Below are 19,444 nucleotides of genomic sequence, written 5' to 3'. Positions count from 1 at the left end.
TACTAAAAGTACTTATAAAATGTTTGATAACTAGTTTTCCGTAACTTAAAGCATTCAATTTTTGGTAATTTGAAAACACTTTTGTTAAAAGCACTTATATGAAAAGAACTTTTTTATAAATCACCGCAATCCCAAACGAGATCTTAACTAAAGAAGAGACGTAAAAACTTCTACATTCAATATAGAAAGGTAAATATACCGTCTTTCATTCTAACTGACTTTTATGAGGACTTTACACTAAAACCTTCATTGGCCATGGGTCTAATTTATGCCAATTATTTTCTGAGTGAGTGAGAAAAGCAAAAATGGCTGCTGGGGTACTTTTGCGAGTGTACCTAGGGGTGACAAAGGAGAATCAATAGAGAGTTACAAAATGTTTTTCCATGACTTTTGCATATGCTTTGTTTCTTAGCTTTAATAAACTTGGAAAGTAATTAATTTGGAGGCAAAGGAGTTCATAAAAGGGTGGTAGGATTCAGCTTTGATATCAAATTTTCCATATTGAGTGAAAATATTTTATTTAAAACTAGTGTCACAAGCTAAGAGGTGTTTAATGTCTTAACGGATATACAAAAATATCAATTCTCAAAGGGGCTCGAGACAAATAACTTCAAATCTCACTGTTCTAGGCACTTGGTAAAATCATCAAAGCCTCTTATAGTTTTAACTCGTCATATTTACAGAGTGATCATATTATCCTGCAATAGAGTTTAGAGTTTGGACAACTAAAATTGGCCAATGTTTTTAATAGTAGATAAGCCAAATCGCCCAAAAATCTAATAGTTTGGCCTATGTTCAAACGTTCATTTGCTCGTAAATCAATACAACATCTGAGGGTCAAATGACAGTGCATCAGGATGTATTAGATTGAAAGCTGCACTTCAATGTTGCAAAGTATCTAACATTGCAGGATATGGTACAGCTGCACGAGATGGGAGAAACCAAAATTTAATGGGATGGGCTATCAGAGAAGGGATGACCCGCAACCATATTCATCAGCAGGCTGAAGCTCTCAAATATGTGCTTATCAAAGCAGTTGAGTAAGGATTTTTTTTTTCTTTTTCTGACACGATAGATTCTATACTATAACTACTCCTACTCTACACCAAAGGAAAAGGGGAACCCAAAGAAATCAAGGGGAATCCGGTGAATCACCGCCCAGATCTAAGCAGTTGAGCAAGGATGGAGGATCATCAAAGTGGAAGTCCCAAAGAAAGATCTCCTGAAGCAAATTCAAGGGAAGAAAGCTATGGATACATAGATTGCAACCCTACCACTAGTTATCCAGGAACTAAGTATAATGGCTTATAAAATACACCTTTTGTCTGAATGAATTAAACAAGAGTGATCTTAGTTATTATTCTAGTGCTTAAGCCTTGGGCTACTACCAAGACGTGGAATGGGTTAATCCCAATCTACGGTGCTAAATGCATAATTGTACAGAAATTTGAGCGTTTGCTCAAACTGTGTATACTTTTGACCAATCATTACAACTTATTGTTTGAACCAAAAAAAATAAAGAGATTCGAGTCAAATAATTTCAAATCTAACAATTCTAATTCTAGGCACTTGATAAAATTATCAAACAACCCCTTATAGTTTTAGCTGGTCATGTCTACAAAGTGATCACACTATACTACACTAGAGTTTAGAGTTTAGACAATTAAAATAGGCCAAAGTTTTTTATAGTAGATAAGTCAAATTGCCAAAAAATTTAATAGTTTTGGCCAATTGTTAAATGTTCATTCATTCGTAAATCAATACAAAAAATGTAAGAGTTTGGTGAAGTCATAGACTATTATTGATGTGGTTGGTCTTGGATCACGGACTCTAAATGTGATTTCAAATGTCTAATGGTGTAACCCATTCAACCATAATGATGTGGTGAAATTCAACCATCAATGTCTTAGAAGATTAATTAATGCAGTTCAATTTTGTATGCATGATTAAGGCCTTTAGCTTCGAAATGCTATAGGGCACTGATTTCCAAAACGAAATTGGATCCGGACGGCTTGACATTACTAATAAAGAATGCGAAGAAAAGGTAGAAGTATGAGTGCTTACATGTCCCCCAAGCAAATGTGAACAAACGAATTACGCTTCTATGCTAATTTTATACATCGTATATGCTTTTTCAAATTGGATTCTTCTAAATTTCAACCCCATTTATCGTCTTCTTTGCATATGTTTGTATGCTTGAAAGCAAAATGCCTATTAGTTAGTAGAAATGTCAATGGAGTCGAACCAATCCAAGCTCGTCACGTTCGGCCAGAAAAAAAGCTCATTAAGCCTAAGTTTTAAGTTTTAATTGAATTGGATAGAGATTGAACCAAAATATTAGATTCAAATTAAATGTGAATTGAGCTTGGGCTATATTAGGCTCAAACTCAATTAAAGCCCAACCATATATGAATATAATTATATGCGTAAAATATATATAATAATATCTATAATTTATAATTATCTATATGATTTATAAAGGAAAAAGAGGGGGTTTGAGGTAAACAAAAATTTGTTACTTTGTATACTTCTTAAATTACCCTTGATGATGAGGAAACTTTTGGTATAAACAAAAATCTATCTATCTTTGATAACTACCACTACCAACATGATTTTTTACCAAGTAACATGTATTTTTTCATATTCTATTTTTCAACTTATTCAGTAAATCTTAATTTTAATTAGCAACTACCAATTATGGTTATGAATAACTATCAAATAACTTCTTTTTATAACTTTTATTTTGTTGAATTTTTAACATATGTATTTTCAAAATATAAAACCAATTTTCTTAAAAATGATTTCAATAAATATACTCAAAATACTTCACAAATATTTTTCTATTAGTAGCACGCACATTAGTGTGTGCCTTGAAGACTAGTATATATTATGACATAAAATGTTAATAATTTATATATAAATTTGTATTAATTCATAATTATAAAATATATATGATATATAATTATGAATCTGAGCCAAGTTTGATTTGAACTTGAAACTCATATAATAGTGTGAGCTGAATTTGACCCATTTTAATATGAGATCGAAGCTCGAAAATTCGAACCCGAAAATCCATATAACTTGTGAGTCGAATTTGGGCTTGCTGAAATCTCTGGTTCAAAAAGCACAATTGACATCTTTAGGAACAATTTTGTAGTCCCTTTAAAGTACTATTCTCTCAACTTATATCTTTTAATAATGATGAGGATGAAAACACTTTGTATTTTAAGTCATTAAAACTTTTACAATTTAAAGATAAAAACACTTATTTCACCATTCAATGGTGAATTTAGCTTGAGAATATGATATCTAAAAGGGCATACATAATCTCCTTTATAGAATCTTCTTGATTTAAAATCAAACCATGCTTAGTGTTCAAATCTTTTACCAATATTTAAAAAAAATCAAAATCCTACTAGTTACATTTTGCAGAAATTATTGTATTTAATTCTTTTTCGTCGAACGGTGCATGTTAATAACCCCGAAAACATATAAAATTGGCATTTGCTTTTGTTTATTTGCCCCTCTTCAAACTATGATTTTTGCCCCCCTCATACAACAACTATAAAAGGGACAACATTGGTTTCTAACACACGATCCATAGTCTATAAAGATCCAAAATCCTTTCTTGGTGACCAACTTATTGAAGGCAAGCTGGTCCTTTTTCAAACTATGATGCTTGTGCATTAAAATCATTTTGAAGCCCCTCCATAAAATTTTACAGAAAAGCAAAGTATACATTAATACATATTTTTTTGATTAATTACTGACATTTACATTATTCCTATTTTAATCTACACTATCGAGGACCCAATTGAACTATTGGCGATAATCTCACATTTAGATCAAAGGGATATATTACTACTAGCTCTTTGAATTTTACTACAAAATACCTGATTTACAACCGGACATGTATGTTATGCTTCTTCACCTGATGGTCTTCTTCCTAAGCCAGTTGGTTTACATCACCCATTTGATCATGTTCTGCATTTTCTGCCGTAAACATACATGTCATCGCGATTGATTGAACTATTTTTTTTTTTTTTTTTGCTGACGGAGTGGGTGTTCGGGTCAATCCTTGCGGGACCCGACTAATCCCACTCCGGCCCGGGAAGAGAGACCCCATCCCCCGAACACGATAATCACGGGACTCGGACCATTGCGGGCACTGGACACCAGCTCTTAAGGAGACTTGTTGAGACCAACTGAATTACCCATGAGGGACAGACAATTTGGTGGGAGGCAAGGTTGAACCTGACCTCCCACCCCATCAGGAGAGGCGGTGTGGTTAATTGATTGAACTATTTATTGAACCAAAATAAAATATCTACATTTTACATGCGGATCATTTGCATTGCTGGCGTGACAATAATTACATTAGCGTACCAAATCGAGCGAGGATTGGGTGGCCCGATCTAGACAGTTGATTTTAAGTTTACTTTCTCTTTTTTCTTTTTTCTATTTGAAAAAACTAAAGATCTTTAACGGCCCAAATTAATTAGTACTCCAACAAAACCAAGTTCTCCCTCCGGCGAAGGCCGAAAGAAGCAATCAAACCAAAATAAAGCTAGAAAATAATAAGACGACGACAGCAACCAGAACGAGAAGGAAGAAATGCAGACCCTTTCTCTTTCTTCTACCTCCTCTGCATTTTCTCTGTCTCTCCCGAACAAAAGATTGGTCACTTTCAAGACGAAGTGTCATGCTCCTCAGTCTTGTTACTCTTACCGCCGTCAACAGTATTCTCACACTCTTCAGCTAAATCAGCAACAACAGCCCGCCTCTACTTTTCTTGGCTTTAATCCCTTAAGGTACTAGAATATGAAGAACTGCATGCTTCTCTGCGTAGAGATGATTGAGTGAACAAAGGCTGAACTTATGAGATTTTTTTGGGTTTTTGCTGTTGAATCGTGGGTTTGTTCTGAAAAATCTGTTTATGCAACTGATGCAGAGTTTTTGTTTTATTGCAAAAGAGTTTCAAGATTTTGTGTGGGTTTTTGGCTGTGGGTTCTTGGGGTGGTGTTCCAATGTTTGGTGGTGTAATCAGGGTTAAATTTGTAAGACTGTTTTTTGTGGGTTTTTGGTGCTGATCCTTGGGTTACTTTTGGCTATTTTGTTTATCTGATGCAGAGTTTTAGTTTGGTTGTGAGTTTTTAAGTTTTTTTTTGTCGGTTTTGACTGGGGATTCTTGGGATTATGCTATAACTGTTTGTTTTGTTTGTGTGATGCAGAGTTTCGGAAAATGGCAAAAAGGTTGTGGATGTGATGATGAAGAAGAAAAGGAGTCACGGGTTGAGTGCAGTTTGCTATGCTGCCTCTCTTACTACTACTAATCTCGAATGGGTTGCTGCTGTTTGTACTGCGTAAACTTCTCTTTGCACCTTTGTTTTGATTGTTAATTGTGGATTTTTGAGACTAGATGTCCAATTGAATTTTCATGAAGTTCGAATCCTGATGATCGGATGAAGTGAGATTTGGAATTAGATAGTTTTTTCGATGATTAAGGTGAAAACAAATTAATTTGTTGTTGTGTCGTAAGTGGCAAATTGGATTGAAAATTTTGTTTATTACATTGCATAGTTTTTTTGATGATTAAGGTGAAAACAAATTAATTTGTTGTTGTGTCGTTAGTGGCAAATTGGATTGAAAATTTTGTTTATTATATTGCTAGAATTTGGTTTTGGTGCCTATATATATATATTAAGAAATCGAAGAGAAAGGTAGTGTTAGATATTAAATGAATTTGAAAGTTTAATTGAATAAAGTTACGTGTGACAACTGTGAGCACTGTGCATTCTCAAAGATGTACATTTCATCAAAACATGCAATCAAATTGGAGCGCATATGACACGGTTATGTTGTTGTGAATGTGGTTTTTAATTTTAACTGATGAGGAAAAGCAGAACAATTGTGTTTAGTGTTTGCATAGGCTTGAAAGCTATCTTCTTTTGAGGATTTCATCAGTAGCTCTCAATTTTTGTTCTTTTGTCTTTTGTTAATGCATTTTCCTTGGGCTTCACTCTGAAAAGTCCATTGCATGGCTACTCTTCAAAGTGGAAGGCAATTTTTTTAGTGAATCTCCTGTAGAATGTAGTTTCATTTCTAATATGGATGACAAATTTGTTTGCTTCAGTTACAAGAGAACAACAAAATTTTATTCTTGCCAAGTGCCATGCACTAACCAACTTATTTTGTGAATCCCACTACATGGATAAAATTCTCCTTGCAGAATTCTAACGCTTTCCAGGGGCACTCCTATTCACAAGTCATTTCTTGTTCCTTTGTTCGCTTTACAAGCTCCTAACAGCATTGTCTCATGGATCAGGTTAACTCTTCTTTAGCAGATTGTATCCTGCTTTTTACATTGGTCATTGTGTGTATCTAAATTTGAAATTATTTGATTATTAAGTTTCAGTCTTACTGAACTAAAAGAAAGTCGATGTGCAGGGGGGAGTATGGATATTGGACTGCATTCTTGGCTCTTCTTGTCCGTCTCTTTTTCTCCATCCCAGGTAAGTAATTCTTGTTCTCTAGCTTATACATTATTTTCTTTTGTATGGGTATGTTATTTAGATGATTCGGGAGATTTCCCTGGAATTTTCTGGTGGCTCTATAGGTAGTTTCTGTTAGGCACTTTTTAAGGTGGTTTAAGTGAAGTCTGTGAACAAGATGGAATCCTTCTTTATTATGGCGGTTGAGGTACATCAAATTTGTTTAATTTTGGGGTAGTCTATTGAAAATTTACGATGTTGTTTCTATTCAACCTCAAATTTAAGAAACTAACAAGTGAAGATTATAAGTTTGCAGTAGTATTATCCATAAATTAATGGTGTATTTTGCATTAACGACTGAAGGGATTTAACTATGACCTGGTAAAAAAGTTTAACCTTTGAAATATAAGAAGCTTGATTCTATTTGTCAGGGGCATTTTTAACGCAGATTTTTGTTTTGCTACATTTTGCAACGGTCCAGACACAATTTGGATCTAACGGACAGCATGAATGTCTGGATCTAAAAAATTACTAATAAAAGTTTGAACTTGAAGATTATGGAGAAGGACTTGGAGCTAGAAGTAAGACAAATTGAAGAAAAAATAGTATGGATTACATTTCCTCGGTGAATAATGATGCAACTAAATCAGGTGATAATGTTGCTTCATTTTGACATTGGAGGTCATATATCTGTGGGCCTATAGAGGATACGCTGTACACCTATTGCAGAAGCCTCATGCCATGTATTTTTTTGTACAAGTGAAATTTAAACAGTCTCCACATAATTTCTGCTACTGGAGAGATATTTCATTTGCATACTTATTAGCTTACATCTTAATTAGATCAAATCTATCTCAATTTGATCTGAGCCCATCATAATAAGATCGCAAATATTAAAATATACCGCAATGATAGATTTGGACATTGTTCAAATCAGATTCAAGTAAATGATAAGCCAGTCGACTTTTCTCTGCATTACTTTTAGAGGATTTGTTTCTTGAGACATTGAGTCATACTTTTTTTTTGTTTTCAGGGGAACTTGAGTTGCTTTTTATAGCACTACTTCTGGTAATTGTGGCACCCTACCAAGTTATGAACCTAAGGTTAGTAAAAGTATGTATAAGGGTTTTTTAGTTTGTAGTGCATCCTCATTTTGTGGAAACTGGTACATGTCTCTTTTGGTTGTTTCTGGCAGGGGAAAGCAGGAAGGTGTTATTATCTCCTTGATAATTGCGGCTTATCTGGCTTTCCAGCATTTCTCGCGGGCAGGTAGCTTGCGTAGAGCATTTGACCAAGGTTCTGTCATTGCCTCATTAGCAATCAGTTGTATTGTTGTTGTGCCATGCTTGCTCTTGATCTGACTGCGATAGGAGTTTGTGACATGACTTCTAAGCAGTGTCCGTAGATTATCGACTGACATACAGGAGCGATGGACAATGAATAATTGTAATGTAGTAACTGAACCACTGGTTCGCTATGTTGAAAATGCTTATTTTGGAGCTTATAACTAATGTTTTCTTAGTTTTAACTATATAGCCTGTCATTACAGGTAATTAACTTGACTATATGATAAAAATCTGTTTTCTCCATTTACTGTTTTGATGCAAGTCTGAGTCAGGTAACTAATGTTTAGACGTTTCTATGACTCTTCCTTGGAAGTAAGAGCCTTGTATTTACAGGGTAATACAAAAGCAGAAAAAACAGAAGAACAATGAATGGCAGGGGCTGTAAAAATTTATGCCAATTGCCTCTAGGTTTGCTCATACGATCAAAGGACTGCCACTCTCACTTGTCCATGTTAAAAGATTGTTGTTATCATATCTGAAGAAACACTTGCATGATTTTCTTATGGCTCTCTGGACCTTATGGACAATAAGTGTCCATTGGCTGACTGGCAGTTAAGCGTAGAAGTTGAACCTTGTGAGATTGTAATTGTTATCCAATAATGTTGAAGATAGTAGGTGTAAAGCTCCGGTGCCTCTAATTAGATCTTTCTCTTTAGTACATGAATACTCCCCAGAGAAGTATTGCAGCAGATACCCTTAGCATGTATGGTAGGTGGGATAATGCTGATGTACATAGTGGGAAGAATAGTTTATTACTCTTCTGGAATTTGGTTAGTGATTGGACATTGTACATGATGCTTCACTAATATAATCCTAGAACTAGATCCTCTTATCTAAGATATTTATTTACTTCTGATGTGAAGGTATAAAGAACCACTAGGTCCTCTACTTGCTATCTGCCTGTTTGCCCTTGAACTAAAAGGCATACATAAGTTGAAGCATAACATTGACCTAAATGAGGGTCTTGAAATGATTAAGCCATGAAAATTCCCAGGCCGCCATGCATATTTGTGAAGTCTGGAGGCGGCCAAGTGAATAGCCTTGTCAATGTTGAGACATTAACTGATTACGACTGCAGTTGTTCAAAGGTAAATTGCTGCAGAAAACGATAGAGTGAGACATGTCATGATTAAGAGCTGCAGCTGTTTGTATGCTACCATCTCCGCAGAGCTGGGGGTACCCGTTGGTTCAGAACCATACTCTGTTGGTTCAGAACCAAAACCACTTGATCCAGGAGGAGTGTAAGGATTCACAGGTGTAGTTGTGCTGTAAAATCAAACCTTGTAAGCTTTCATTTGCCAGCTTCTCATAATCAGAAAAAGTTCATGTCTCTAAAAAGTTTACCTGGGTGGTGTAGTGGGAGTCATGGGTGTTGGTGGCGCTGTTGGTGTTTTGGTAGATGTTGATGCAAAGTGACAGTTCCCGTAACCTATATGAGGCAAGTTTTCCATAAGTACTGCCTTTATTTTTCTCAATCACAATATGGAAGAGAACCAGATAAAGGGCATGACATAGTAATTGTACAGTAACTTTGGCACTATTATAAACAGGAATTAGTTTTCCGAATAGTTTGAAAAGCCATCCTGCTGCTTTAACTAGATTTTGAGAGGTGTTTGAGTGTTCCAAATAAAAGAATTAGATTCTTTTGATTGTATCAATCGGGCATTGGAGAGATGATTGCAGTTAGGACTAGAGTTTGCAATTAGAGTAACACAAGCAAATGTCAACTTACTTGGGTCAGTGTAAGCAAGCTGAGCTGCTCCTCCAAAAACACAGCTGGTTGGAGCTGGATTCTTCTGATAGTAGTCATTGAAAGCATAAGAAGCATGATCTTTGACCGTGTCTGGGTCATAGCAACTGGCACCTGGTTGAATTGGTGAACAGTCCGCACCGCCATAGCCACAAGCATAGTCCAGAGCCACCTGTAATGCAGTTGGCGAAGCAGAAGGGTTGGCAATACACCAAGCTCCCCCTGCTGATGCAGGAGCGTTAGTGTTTGGTGTAGGATTTGTAGTTGGTCCTGTCATGGCGGGTGGTGATGGGCTTCCTGGGTTAGGATTTGTTATTGGTCCGGTCATGGCTGGTGGTTGTGGTCCGGTCATGGTTGGTGGTTGTGGGCTTGCTGGGGTAGGATTTGTTATTGGTCCGGGCATGGCTGGTGGTTGGGGGGGGTTTCCTGGGTTTACAATCGGAGTAGTTGGTGTTGGTGTTGTTGGATTGACAATTGGAATGTTTCCTGGAGCTTCATCTAGCTCAGTAGCAGCATTGGAAGATGAAAAGAAAATCTCATTTTCTTCAGAAGTCAGCTTTCCACTTTGAAAGAGAGCTTTGATAGGAGGTTTCTGTGCAGTGGTTTTATCTGAAGGCAAAACAACCACCATCAATTACTCTTTAATTCTTTGAATTTGTGCTCTGGATGACCTTAAATGCAGGTTGGCTCCATGCTACCATTCCAAGACAAGAAATGTTAAAGAGCCAGCGCTCTGATTTTCCCCTTTTTCCAGTTTTCTGATAAAGTCCGGTCTTGTTAAAAGTCATGCCCCTGTGGCAGATAAGGGCCGGTAAAAGAACTAGCCTATTATTAAGAGTGTGAAGTGTGTTTTAATTAAGTTTTAGCCTATTGCCCCAGATATGATGTGATTGATCAGGAAAAGTTTTCGCTATTTATGAGAATTAAACGAACTAGCTGATAACTTCAATTAATTAACGAGTTATGGTGCTCCAAACAAAATGATTAGTATGCCTCCTATAAACTTTTTCTTGTTATATAATGGCCATCCTCCAGTCCGAAAACATGAATATGATTCATTGTTTTCTAGCAGGTTTAAAGCGTGTAACAGAACAAAAATGCAAAAAAAGAAAAGCTGAAATCATGAAGAGCATGTAGGGTGTATTGTAGAATAATTCCAGTTGAACATAACATTCATGATTTGCAGTCATATGTTGCAATTAGACAGAAGCATGCCAGATTGAAAATGATTCCATGCACCCAATTTGAGTAAAAGATTACTAAATATTTACCTGAAACAAAGAAGATACAAAATAGGAAGAACATGGAAAGCTGAAAAACTCCAGCATCCATAGTGTATCTGGTGCAGTTCCAAATGGATGTTCTGAAATTTTCTTCTTAGGCTGAGATAATACGGATGACATATATGGGATTTCTGGAATGATAGAAGAACTATTGATGTTTGTCAGGAAGAAGTTATCTCCTGCATGTAGTATATAAATAAAGTACAAAGAATCATAGCTTTCTTGCATTGAAGAGGCTGTGAAAGAGAGGCTGGTGTTGGGGGAATATAAGAAAACTTAAGAGAGGAGGCATTGGTAGTTGGAAACTGCAAGCAAGGAGGTGCCTAAATAGGGAAAAAGTTGTAATGAGCAGAAAAGGCTAAAGAATCACCTGGTTGGAATGTACGTCTCTTGTATTTCTGCTCATCGAATATTAGAATCCACACCATACCACCATATTGGAGAATCAAGCATACTCCAATGGTCAAAAACCTTTTTCTTAGTATTAGGATGAACTTTCAGTTCTCACTACTCTTTCTTCCATTTCTTGAAAACACAAAAAAGAAACAAAGAATCAATTGAATCATCATTTTCATTTATTATAACTCGTGAATGTGATGCTGCTGGTATAGAACTCTCTATTCTCTTTTCTGCCTATCTTTCTACTGTTTATAGGACTTGCTCAAAAGGTAAAGACAGAGACAGACACACAGAAATAAGAGAGATTTTATTCCAAGTAGAATTCCCTAGATGATGCTAAAAGGTTTGCTCTCAAATGTCTGCCTCCCTAGCGCATTGGATCTCTCAAACATAGGAACTTGAATAGATGCAACCTGTCTAAAGGAAAAACGTATCCAACACCTTTCCTTTCTCTGTGTGCGCTACAAAAGCGAAAATTGGATCTCTCGCTGACATAATAACAATTAAGTGCACAAGCTACAAACCTTTTTCTTTTTCTGGTCCTGCAGGCCAACAAATACCACAAAAATTGAAGTCTACTGTAGGAGTTGGAACACTTGTTTTTTTTTTATGACAATTTGGCATACTTTCTCTAAAATGACAAACCCTAATGGAAAATATACTTATTTGTCTTGTACGATACAGCGGCACAGGCAAATCTTTAGATACTTATTCATTTACATTAAGGCTTAAACCGTTATCTTGCATATTGGTTATTACGTCTTTTAAAGTGATAATGTATACACTGTCAGTGTATATAAAATTAACAATTAAAGCAAAATAATTATGTGATCCAACATTTTTTTTGTTATTTTAAACGACTGCATAAGGTTTCTGCACTATTCTCCCATGGCCTATCGGATACCTAAATGGCAAAGCATTCTACATCTGAAGATTGCCAGCTAATTCCAAAACAGGAAAATCTCTTAATTCAAAAAATTTATTTTTTTAAAACAGAAGCTAATTGTCCTCAGGGAGACACCGGAGTATGTAATTTAATGGAAACACTAAATAAATGTTAAAGCAATCGTTCTGTAACTTCTGTTGACATCACTGGGTTATTTTTTACAAAGGGCATGGAAAACCCTCCCCCCATCCCCAAGGCCCTAACGTTTATTAAACATATTTGCAATACCACTAAACAATAAAAAGAAAAAGAACACACAGAAAAGGAGCTTAACCGATGTTTGTTGATTTGATGAAATCCTCTTTATCCTAATAAAAAAGAATACACTAATAAAAATGAGTAGATCCGATTTTTTACTTTCTTTTTCTCAAGTAATTAAACATCACGATCTTTACTCCAGTTTTTTCAGCCGGTTTAATAGCAGCATAATGCATTAGGTTACGTTCACAATGTTCTGAGAAGATGGCAAAATAGCCGAATGATATAATTTTTGAGATGATATATTTACTTTCGCTGTATAATTTTTTATGCTTACAAGTGTTATCAGAATCCTATGTTCAAGAGTTACTTGAGGTATCTGTAGTGCTTGAATGGTATGCAGAGTTTGTGATAGAGAAATCTATGCCATAAAAAGGTGCAAAGATTGTAGTAGAGTATTGAAGGATTGGACCATGAGGGTTGGCCCTAATCGGACAGAGGTCTAAAAAAAAGAACTTTGTCGAGATTGTTGGTGTTGTGCAGTGATAAAAAAAAAAAAAAAAGACCCAAGGGTAAAGGTAGGGAGGCTAAGAAATTCAAGCAGAAAATGAAAATATTGTTGGTCAAGGTATGTAAATTATTTTGAGTTGTCATAGAAAGAAAGTTTATCAATAGTAAAAAATTAAAAAATTTGCACATATTGAGCATGTATGATGAAATATTAGAATGGGAGAAAACAATGGAGAAATATCTCGAAAGGCGTAATTTGGATGAAATTCTCAAAATCAATTTTTTCTATGACTCGTCAAAAGATGATAAGAAAAGGAAGGCCAAGTTGTTTCTCAAAATAATGCAGAAATTCGTGGTTGAAGAATATTACATGAGAGTTTTTATTAGTTTTCAATCATCTCTGTAGTTTTGGTCAGATCTTTGTTATATTTTGATGAAATATAATTATGAGTCTAATCATAAATCAAAATTTGGTTTGACATGGAAAGTTAATTTGGAAGAAGATGCGTTTGTTGATTATGAAAAAGAACTCGTGAAACTTTTCATATGGTTGAAAAAAATGATTCGCATGCTTTGTTTGGGGTGATTGATGAAGAAGAATATGTTAGTGGGTGAATTAATTTGATTGTGAATGAGGATGTAAAAGAAATTGTTGGTACTTGTGGGGTGAATGAATCCGTTGACAATCATACAATTGGGAAATTGTTATGGCGTGCATCTAACCATGATAGCATATAAATTGTCAGTATATATAAAATTTACTCAAAAAGAATGCATGAATTATTTTTTAAAGATTGTGTGAATCACGTGCATGAAGGCTCTAATGGTGAATGGGTTAATATGGATGAATTTTTTGGTCAAGCAGCAAGAGCATTTGAATTGTGTGCAAAGTATTAGTATGCCTCACATTTACGGGTGAAAATAAAGATCAAAATTAAATTGGAGTTGCATGTCAGCTACATTGGGGCTGAAATTTGCATGAAGATTGTTGCTAGAGATGAAGTTGGACTTGAAAGTTTTGAGAGTTTGATTTAAGGGAAACATTGTTGTCATATTTGAAACCAAGCCTTTTTAGAAGTTTAGTAATTTTAGAATTACATTTATTATTTAGTAACTAGATTATAATTGGTGTCAAAGTTGGTTTAGAAACTAGAATTAAGTTGTATTTTGATATCACAATTAGGACAAGTTTACGATAGTAAAGTCTAATAAGCAGTTGTTAGTTTCTTTCCTTTATATACGGCCTTATGGCTGAATGCTTATGACGGGTATTTTACATATACGTACAAGTTAAAAAACCGAATTACACCCGTTCACTGCAAGTATACAGATCAACTAGTAGTTTAGAGTATATATCGGGTCGATCCCACAGGGAAGAGTGAACAATTACCGGTATTATTAAAGCTTCTCTATTATTTAGACTATCAATGAATTATAACAAATTTAACCTACTGAAATTATACAAAATAACAAATAAAAACTCCTTAGGTAGTGGTATCCCTAACTACTCATGCAAGTGCTATATTTGGATCATTAATTACTACTATCTAGGCTAGTTATGGTGTAATTTCCTTAAACATGTGAAACCTACTTTCGTAGTGAATCAACTATACTTATAACTAATCCATACCTATTCTCATGGTTATGAAATTAGCTACAAGTTCATTTTTTCAGTGAAATTACATGAAATGAATCACTAAAAACCACATAGGTGCACCTCTACTTTCGTGAGTGTACTCCCTATGTTTAGCACTTCTTGAACTAGTGTTAAATCTCAATTTTCATTGCAGAAACAACACCTTAGATAATCACAATCAATGGTACCAGATTAATCATGATTTAAAGAGCTAAAGTGCTAAATAACTTGCTCAAATCATAGCAATCAAATAACCAAATAATAAACACTAACAATTATAGAAAGTTCAACCAAACCCAAGGCTTAAACTTTAGAGACACATATTAAACACAAAATCCAAAACTTGCATATTAACTAAACTTGGAATCAAGTACAAAAGATAAAGAGTTTGGAAGGAATGTAACCCTTGTCACATGAGTTCATCTCCTTGCCTTCTTCATCCTCCATCTTCATCTTTGCCTAGCTAATAAACAAGAATGGATGAACTACTAGCTAAACTATCCTAAACTAAGAAGAATGGCAGAGCTACATTTTTGCAGTCCAAGCTTTCTCGCGTATCTCTCTCTTTTCTCCTCAATCTTGCAATGAATTTGGCTATATAAAGATGAAAGATTGGTTAAGACTTGAGGTTTACACCTCCCTTTTACAGCTGGGAATGTTTCTCACATGTCTAGCATCACATGTGAGTTGGTGGAGGTGAAATTGAGTTTTACGCGTACATAGCAGCCTTTTCTGACCACAATCCGGCCAGGAATCTGGCCAAATTCCGGCCGGATTGCTACAGTGACCATTTGGTCACTTCTGGTTCAATTTCCAGCTTTGCTTCGATTTTGCATCAACTTCCACTGAACTTTTCCTGATGATAAAAGCTGATTTAGCTCTTGACCAAAACATGAAACTTGTAGCCCTTTGAGTTAGCTTTCCAATGCATGAAGAATCACCTTATTTGGATCTGTGTAGGCTGAGAAATAACCAAAATACCCTTGCCTGCTCATTGCCCTGTTTCAGCTTCGACTAGTAGAAATTTGCTACTGTAATTTAGCTTTTTGACTTTGAAAACCTTCAAACTGGATTCAGATGTCTTTACCAAAGTTGTAGATCTATCTCTTATCTTCAAATTGGTTCAAGAATCATCTCAATCCGATCACTGCAACTCAAGTTATAACCGAAATACGAAAATGTGTCAAAACTGTCAAAATACACAAAATCCCACTAAAAAGTGATAAAAACCTCATTTAATCACTTAAAAGCATTTTTCACCAATTATAGCCAAAATGATTCATTTTCTTCCAATAATATAACTAAAGTGACTAAAAATAATATAAAATATCATACAATTATTACGTAAATTAGTCACTTATCAGCTTAATTGAGCAATTCCATGTAAAAGTTGAGTTAGTATATGTTAAGCATTACTCCCCGCATCTTTTTTTAGTTACTTTTTGCTCCGTTTGGATTAGCTGTTTTTAGGAGTGTTTTTGAAAAATGTTACTGTAGCAGAGTTTTTAAATTATATTTTGGGATATTTTCAGAAAATATTTTGGGATATTTAAAAGTAGAAGAGTTTCTAGAAAATATTTTGAGATATTTTTTAAACTTTTAAAAAAATTTAAACTAATTTTTAGATTACCTTTTAGAGTACTTTTTAAAAATTTTTATTGTATTTGAAAAATTAGTTTTTGAAAAACAGTCCCATCCAAAAATTACTTTGTGATTAATCACCCGAACCCTACTCTTATTCTTTTATTTTTTGACTAATCAAAGTCTTGGTTTGATTGATATTGTGAGTTTATTTCTTGGCCTATAAATTATTCATCTTCTAATTTTTGAAATGATATATTTACTTTAGCCGCATGATTTTTTATGCTAATAGAAGTTAGCGAAAAGAAAATAGAAATGACAAATGTTTCCATATACCTTAAATCTTCATTTAGTTTAAAAAGTTGAACATCCATTTGCCTTCGCGTGTAACCACATGCTACATCTAAAAACAACGGGTTAATTCCACTTTGTCCCCCCAAACTTTGAACGATTACCCACTTCAGTCCCTAAACTTCAAAATGGGACACTTAAGTTCCTAAACTTATAAATACCTCTCAATTAAGGAAATTTGTTGACAGAATCCTGAATTCCGTTGGTGGTCGAAGTGTCCCATTTTATAAGTTTAGGGACTTAAGTGTCCCAATTTATAAATTTTAGGGACTTAAGTGTCCCATTTTGAAGTTTAGAGACTGAAGTGGGTTATCGTCCAAAGTTTGGGGGGACAAAGTGGAATTAACCCAAAAACAACTATTGTTGTTTGGATTGTTTGTATATGAAAAACTAATTGTTTTTTAAAAAACCCATAGCTTGGATTCATTTGTCTTTGAAAAATAGGTAATTTTTGTTTTTCTTTTCCAAAAACTTCTACAGAACCTAGAGGCACATAAAGCACGTATTTTTTGAAAGGAACGGCCATGTAGCGTGTTCAGCTGCAATCTATTTCCGGTGATTGCTAATTGTTCTTCATTTTACCTTACATAGGCAAGAGATGCTAAGGACTACTGGTCATTTCCAAGCTCAACAACATGGTAACCGAGACAAATGCATGTGCCCCATCTTGGAGATAAATCCGTAGAAATTAGTAATCCAACAAAAGCATACAACTATTACGTCGAAACTAACTAGCCCCACCACAAAAGTAACTTTGCATGGTCTTTCAAATCATCTAGATGTATTAGTAGTTAGGAAAGTCTTGAATTGAGTACAGATCTGCTTCCGTTGAACCAAAACACAACACCAAAAAAAATTCAGAAAGAAGCGGAACCGGACCGACTTCCCAAAATGGCCTAGATTCAATAATTGTCAACTGTTATTATTGGGGACCGTGCATTTGCCTTATTCTAGTAGTGTCAATTAAGATCTATATGATTGGCAATTGCCTGCCAATCTTCATTCCACTCAACAATTCCCTATTGCGACAGCTGTGGTGGTGGGACTTGGTAACCTTCTTCGTGTGCATTTTCAAAGGCTTCAATAGCAGCTTCTTGGCTGAAATAGTCATCGTTGGCCACATGCTCCCTCATGAAATTGTGTAGGACATGACATGCAAGCACAATATTATTTTGGGTTACCATCATATAATTTTGCATTGAGCCTTTAAGTATGAGGAACCGCATTTTTAGTACACCAAATATGCACTCTATAATACTTCTAAGGGATGCATGTCATTTATTGAATAGAGATTTAGTTGCACGCTCTTGAGATGTTCCCTGAGCACCCCTAAATGGTACCATAAATTCATGCATATTAGTATATGTGGTGTCAACTGCATGTCCACACAAGTCTCATTTCACTTTTTAAATGAAATAATTTCCCTGTAAGATTCTCCTTCTTCTATTAAGTGGGGTCAACTCCCTGATGTCATCCAAATATTCATTTGAACCACGGGGTGCCATAACATCTTTGGATGTAAGAAATAAAAATTTGAAGTTTGAGCCTTTAAGTATTGAGGAACCGCATTTTTAGTACACCAAATGTGCACTCTATAATACTTCTAAGGGATGCATGTCATTTATTGAATAGAGATTTAGTTGCACGCTCTTGAGGTGTTCCCTGAGCACCCCTAAATGGTACCATAAATTCATGCATATTAGTATATGTGGTGTCAACTGCATGTCCACACAAGTCTCATTTCACTTTTTAAATGAAATAATTTCCATGTAAGATTCTCCTTCTTCTATTAAGCGGGGTCAACTCCCTGATGTCATCCAAATATTCATTTGAACCACGGGGTGCCATAACATCTTTGGATGTAAGAAATAAAAATTTGAAGTTTGAGGGTTAGTTTTAGCGTATCAATTGGTGGCATCGGGAAGGCAATGTTTGGATCAAGTAAAGTGTTTTGCGGAACTCGTCCATTGTGCACTGCCATCCCACCCTACTCTAACATAGACAAATCTCATGTCATGGTCGCACGTTGCTAACACATTTTGTAATAAGCCCCCATGCCTATTTCGGACGTATTCCCTAATATCAGCTCTACACTAGGCCGAGACATAAGTACCATCTATTGCTCCAATGCAATCCTTTAAAATAGCACATCAGGGTTCGGTTAACCTTGATATTACCACATATCAATATGGTGTTTCTTTACCTTGAACCATGGCCAAAACTTTTCCCTATTAAGAATTTGTGGGTGAGTTCCATGGTTATTCCTCAATCTAACTAGATCCCGCCCTAAGTGCACCATTGCTCCGAGACGACGGCGTAGATGCTGATTAATTGTTTCCGTGGAATGTTCAAAGCGCTTGGCTAATACCTAATGATGGTTGTTATGGCTAAGACACACCGGTGGAATGGCAACAGACTCGTGAACTCCTACCCTCTGTGTGGGGTGGGGTTGCCAATAGCCCCGCTCAACTAACAAGTTGCACAAGTGCATGAATAGTGGAACCTCCATGCGCAAGTTCTCGAATATTCTATCCCAATGGCCGTTTATCAACTCAGTAACCCAATCTTGCCTGGAGAGTGCACTATCTCGGATCCTTCGTCTCGGGGGTGGAGGGTTTAGGTATGGGTCAAAAAGAGCCAATCCCAGTGGGACCAACGTGGCGAAGACGAGCTCCAAATCAACATCATCACTATTGTCATCCATATCTCTGTCCTGGATGTGTATGCTATTATCCATGCTTGAACAGCCACCACTTTCCTCAAGGGATTACAAGATTTGTCCTGCAATTTGATGCAAACAAAGAATGGTTAAACCATGCCATAAATGCACTCTAAACCTTTATATTAAAAGAACCTGCTTGATTTCACCATAAACCATCCCATGTATGCACCTTAACAAGCTTTACCGTCCATTTTAAACCCCAAAGATACCTACTAGACATCAGCTAATAGC

General features: G+C 35.6%; 2 protein-coding genes across 2 annotated transcripts; one reads left to right on the top strand and one right to left on the bottom strand.

The window, feature by feature from the left end:
• Positions 1-4,505: 4,505 nt before the first annotated feature.
• On the top strand, positions 4,506-8,022 carry LOC113782923 (cold-regulated 413 inner membrane protein 1, chloroplastic-like). Its single transcript, XM_027328899.1, has 6 exons — positions 4,506-4,811; positions 5,232-5,363; positions 6,230-6,325; positions 6,448-6,512; positions 7,525-7,594; positions 7,687-8,022. The coding sequence occupies exons 1-6, from the start codon at positions 4,615-4,617 to the stop codon at positions 7,850-7,852; spliced, it is 726 nt and encodes a 241-aa protein (XP_027184700.1). The 5' UTR covers positions 4,506-4,614; the 3' UTR covers positions 7,853-8,022.
• Positions 8,023-8,514: 492 nt separating this feature from the next.
• On the bottom strand, positions 8,515-10,218 carry LOC113782518 (extensin-like). Its single transcript, XM_027328409.1, has 3 exons — positions 9,570-10,218; positions 9,182-9,266; positions 8,515-9,103 (listed from the first exon to the last, which is right to left on the bottom strand). The coding sequence occupies exons 1-3, from the start codon at positions 10,216-10,218 to the stop codon at positions 8,920-8,922; spliced, it is 918 nt and encodes a 305-aa protein (XP_027184210.1). The 3' UTR covers positions 8,515-8,919.
• Positions 10,219-19,444: the final 9,226 nt, after the last annotated feature.

This window comes from Coffea eugenioides, chromosome 9, assembly GCF_003713205.1.
Source record: "Coffea eugenioides isolate CCC68of chromosome 9, Ceug_1.0, whole genome shotgun sequence".
NCBI lineage: Eukaryota > Viridiplantae > Streptophyta > Magnoliopsida > Gentianales > Rubiaceae > Coffea > Coffea eugenioides.
Note: the sequence above shows the minus strand (reverse complement) of the source record. Positions and strands in the feature narration are given on the sequence as shown.

Coding starts and splice junctions, on each gene's coding strand:
- LOC113782923 (XM_027328899.1), top strand. CDS start 4,615: ATGCAGACCCTTTCTCTTTCTTCTACCTCCTCTGCATTTTCTCTGTCT. Junction 5,364..6,229: donor GTTGCTGCTGTTTGTACTGC/GTAAACTTCTCT, acceptor TTCTCCTTGCAG/AATTCTAACGCTTTCCAGGG. Junction 7,595..7,686: donor TACCAAGTTATGAACCTAAG/GTTAGTAAAAGT, acceptor TGTTTCTGGCAG/GGGAAAGCAGGAAGGTGTTA.
- LOC113782518 (XM_027328409.1), bottom strand. CDS start 10,218: ATGGTGGTTGTTTTGCCTTCAGATAAAACCACTGCACAGAAACCTCCT. Junction 9,267..9,569: donor GCTTGCTTACACTGACCCAA/GTAAGTTGACAT, acceptor TGCCTCATATAG/GTTACGGGAACTGTCACTTT. Junction 9,104..9,181: donor ACTCCCACTACACCACCCAG/GTAAACTTTTTA, acceptor TTGATTTTACAG/CACAACTACACCTGTGAATC.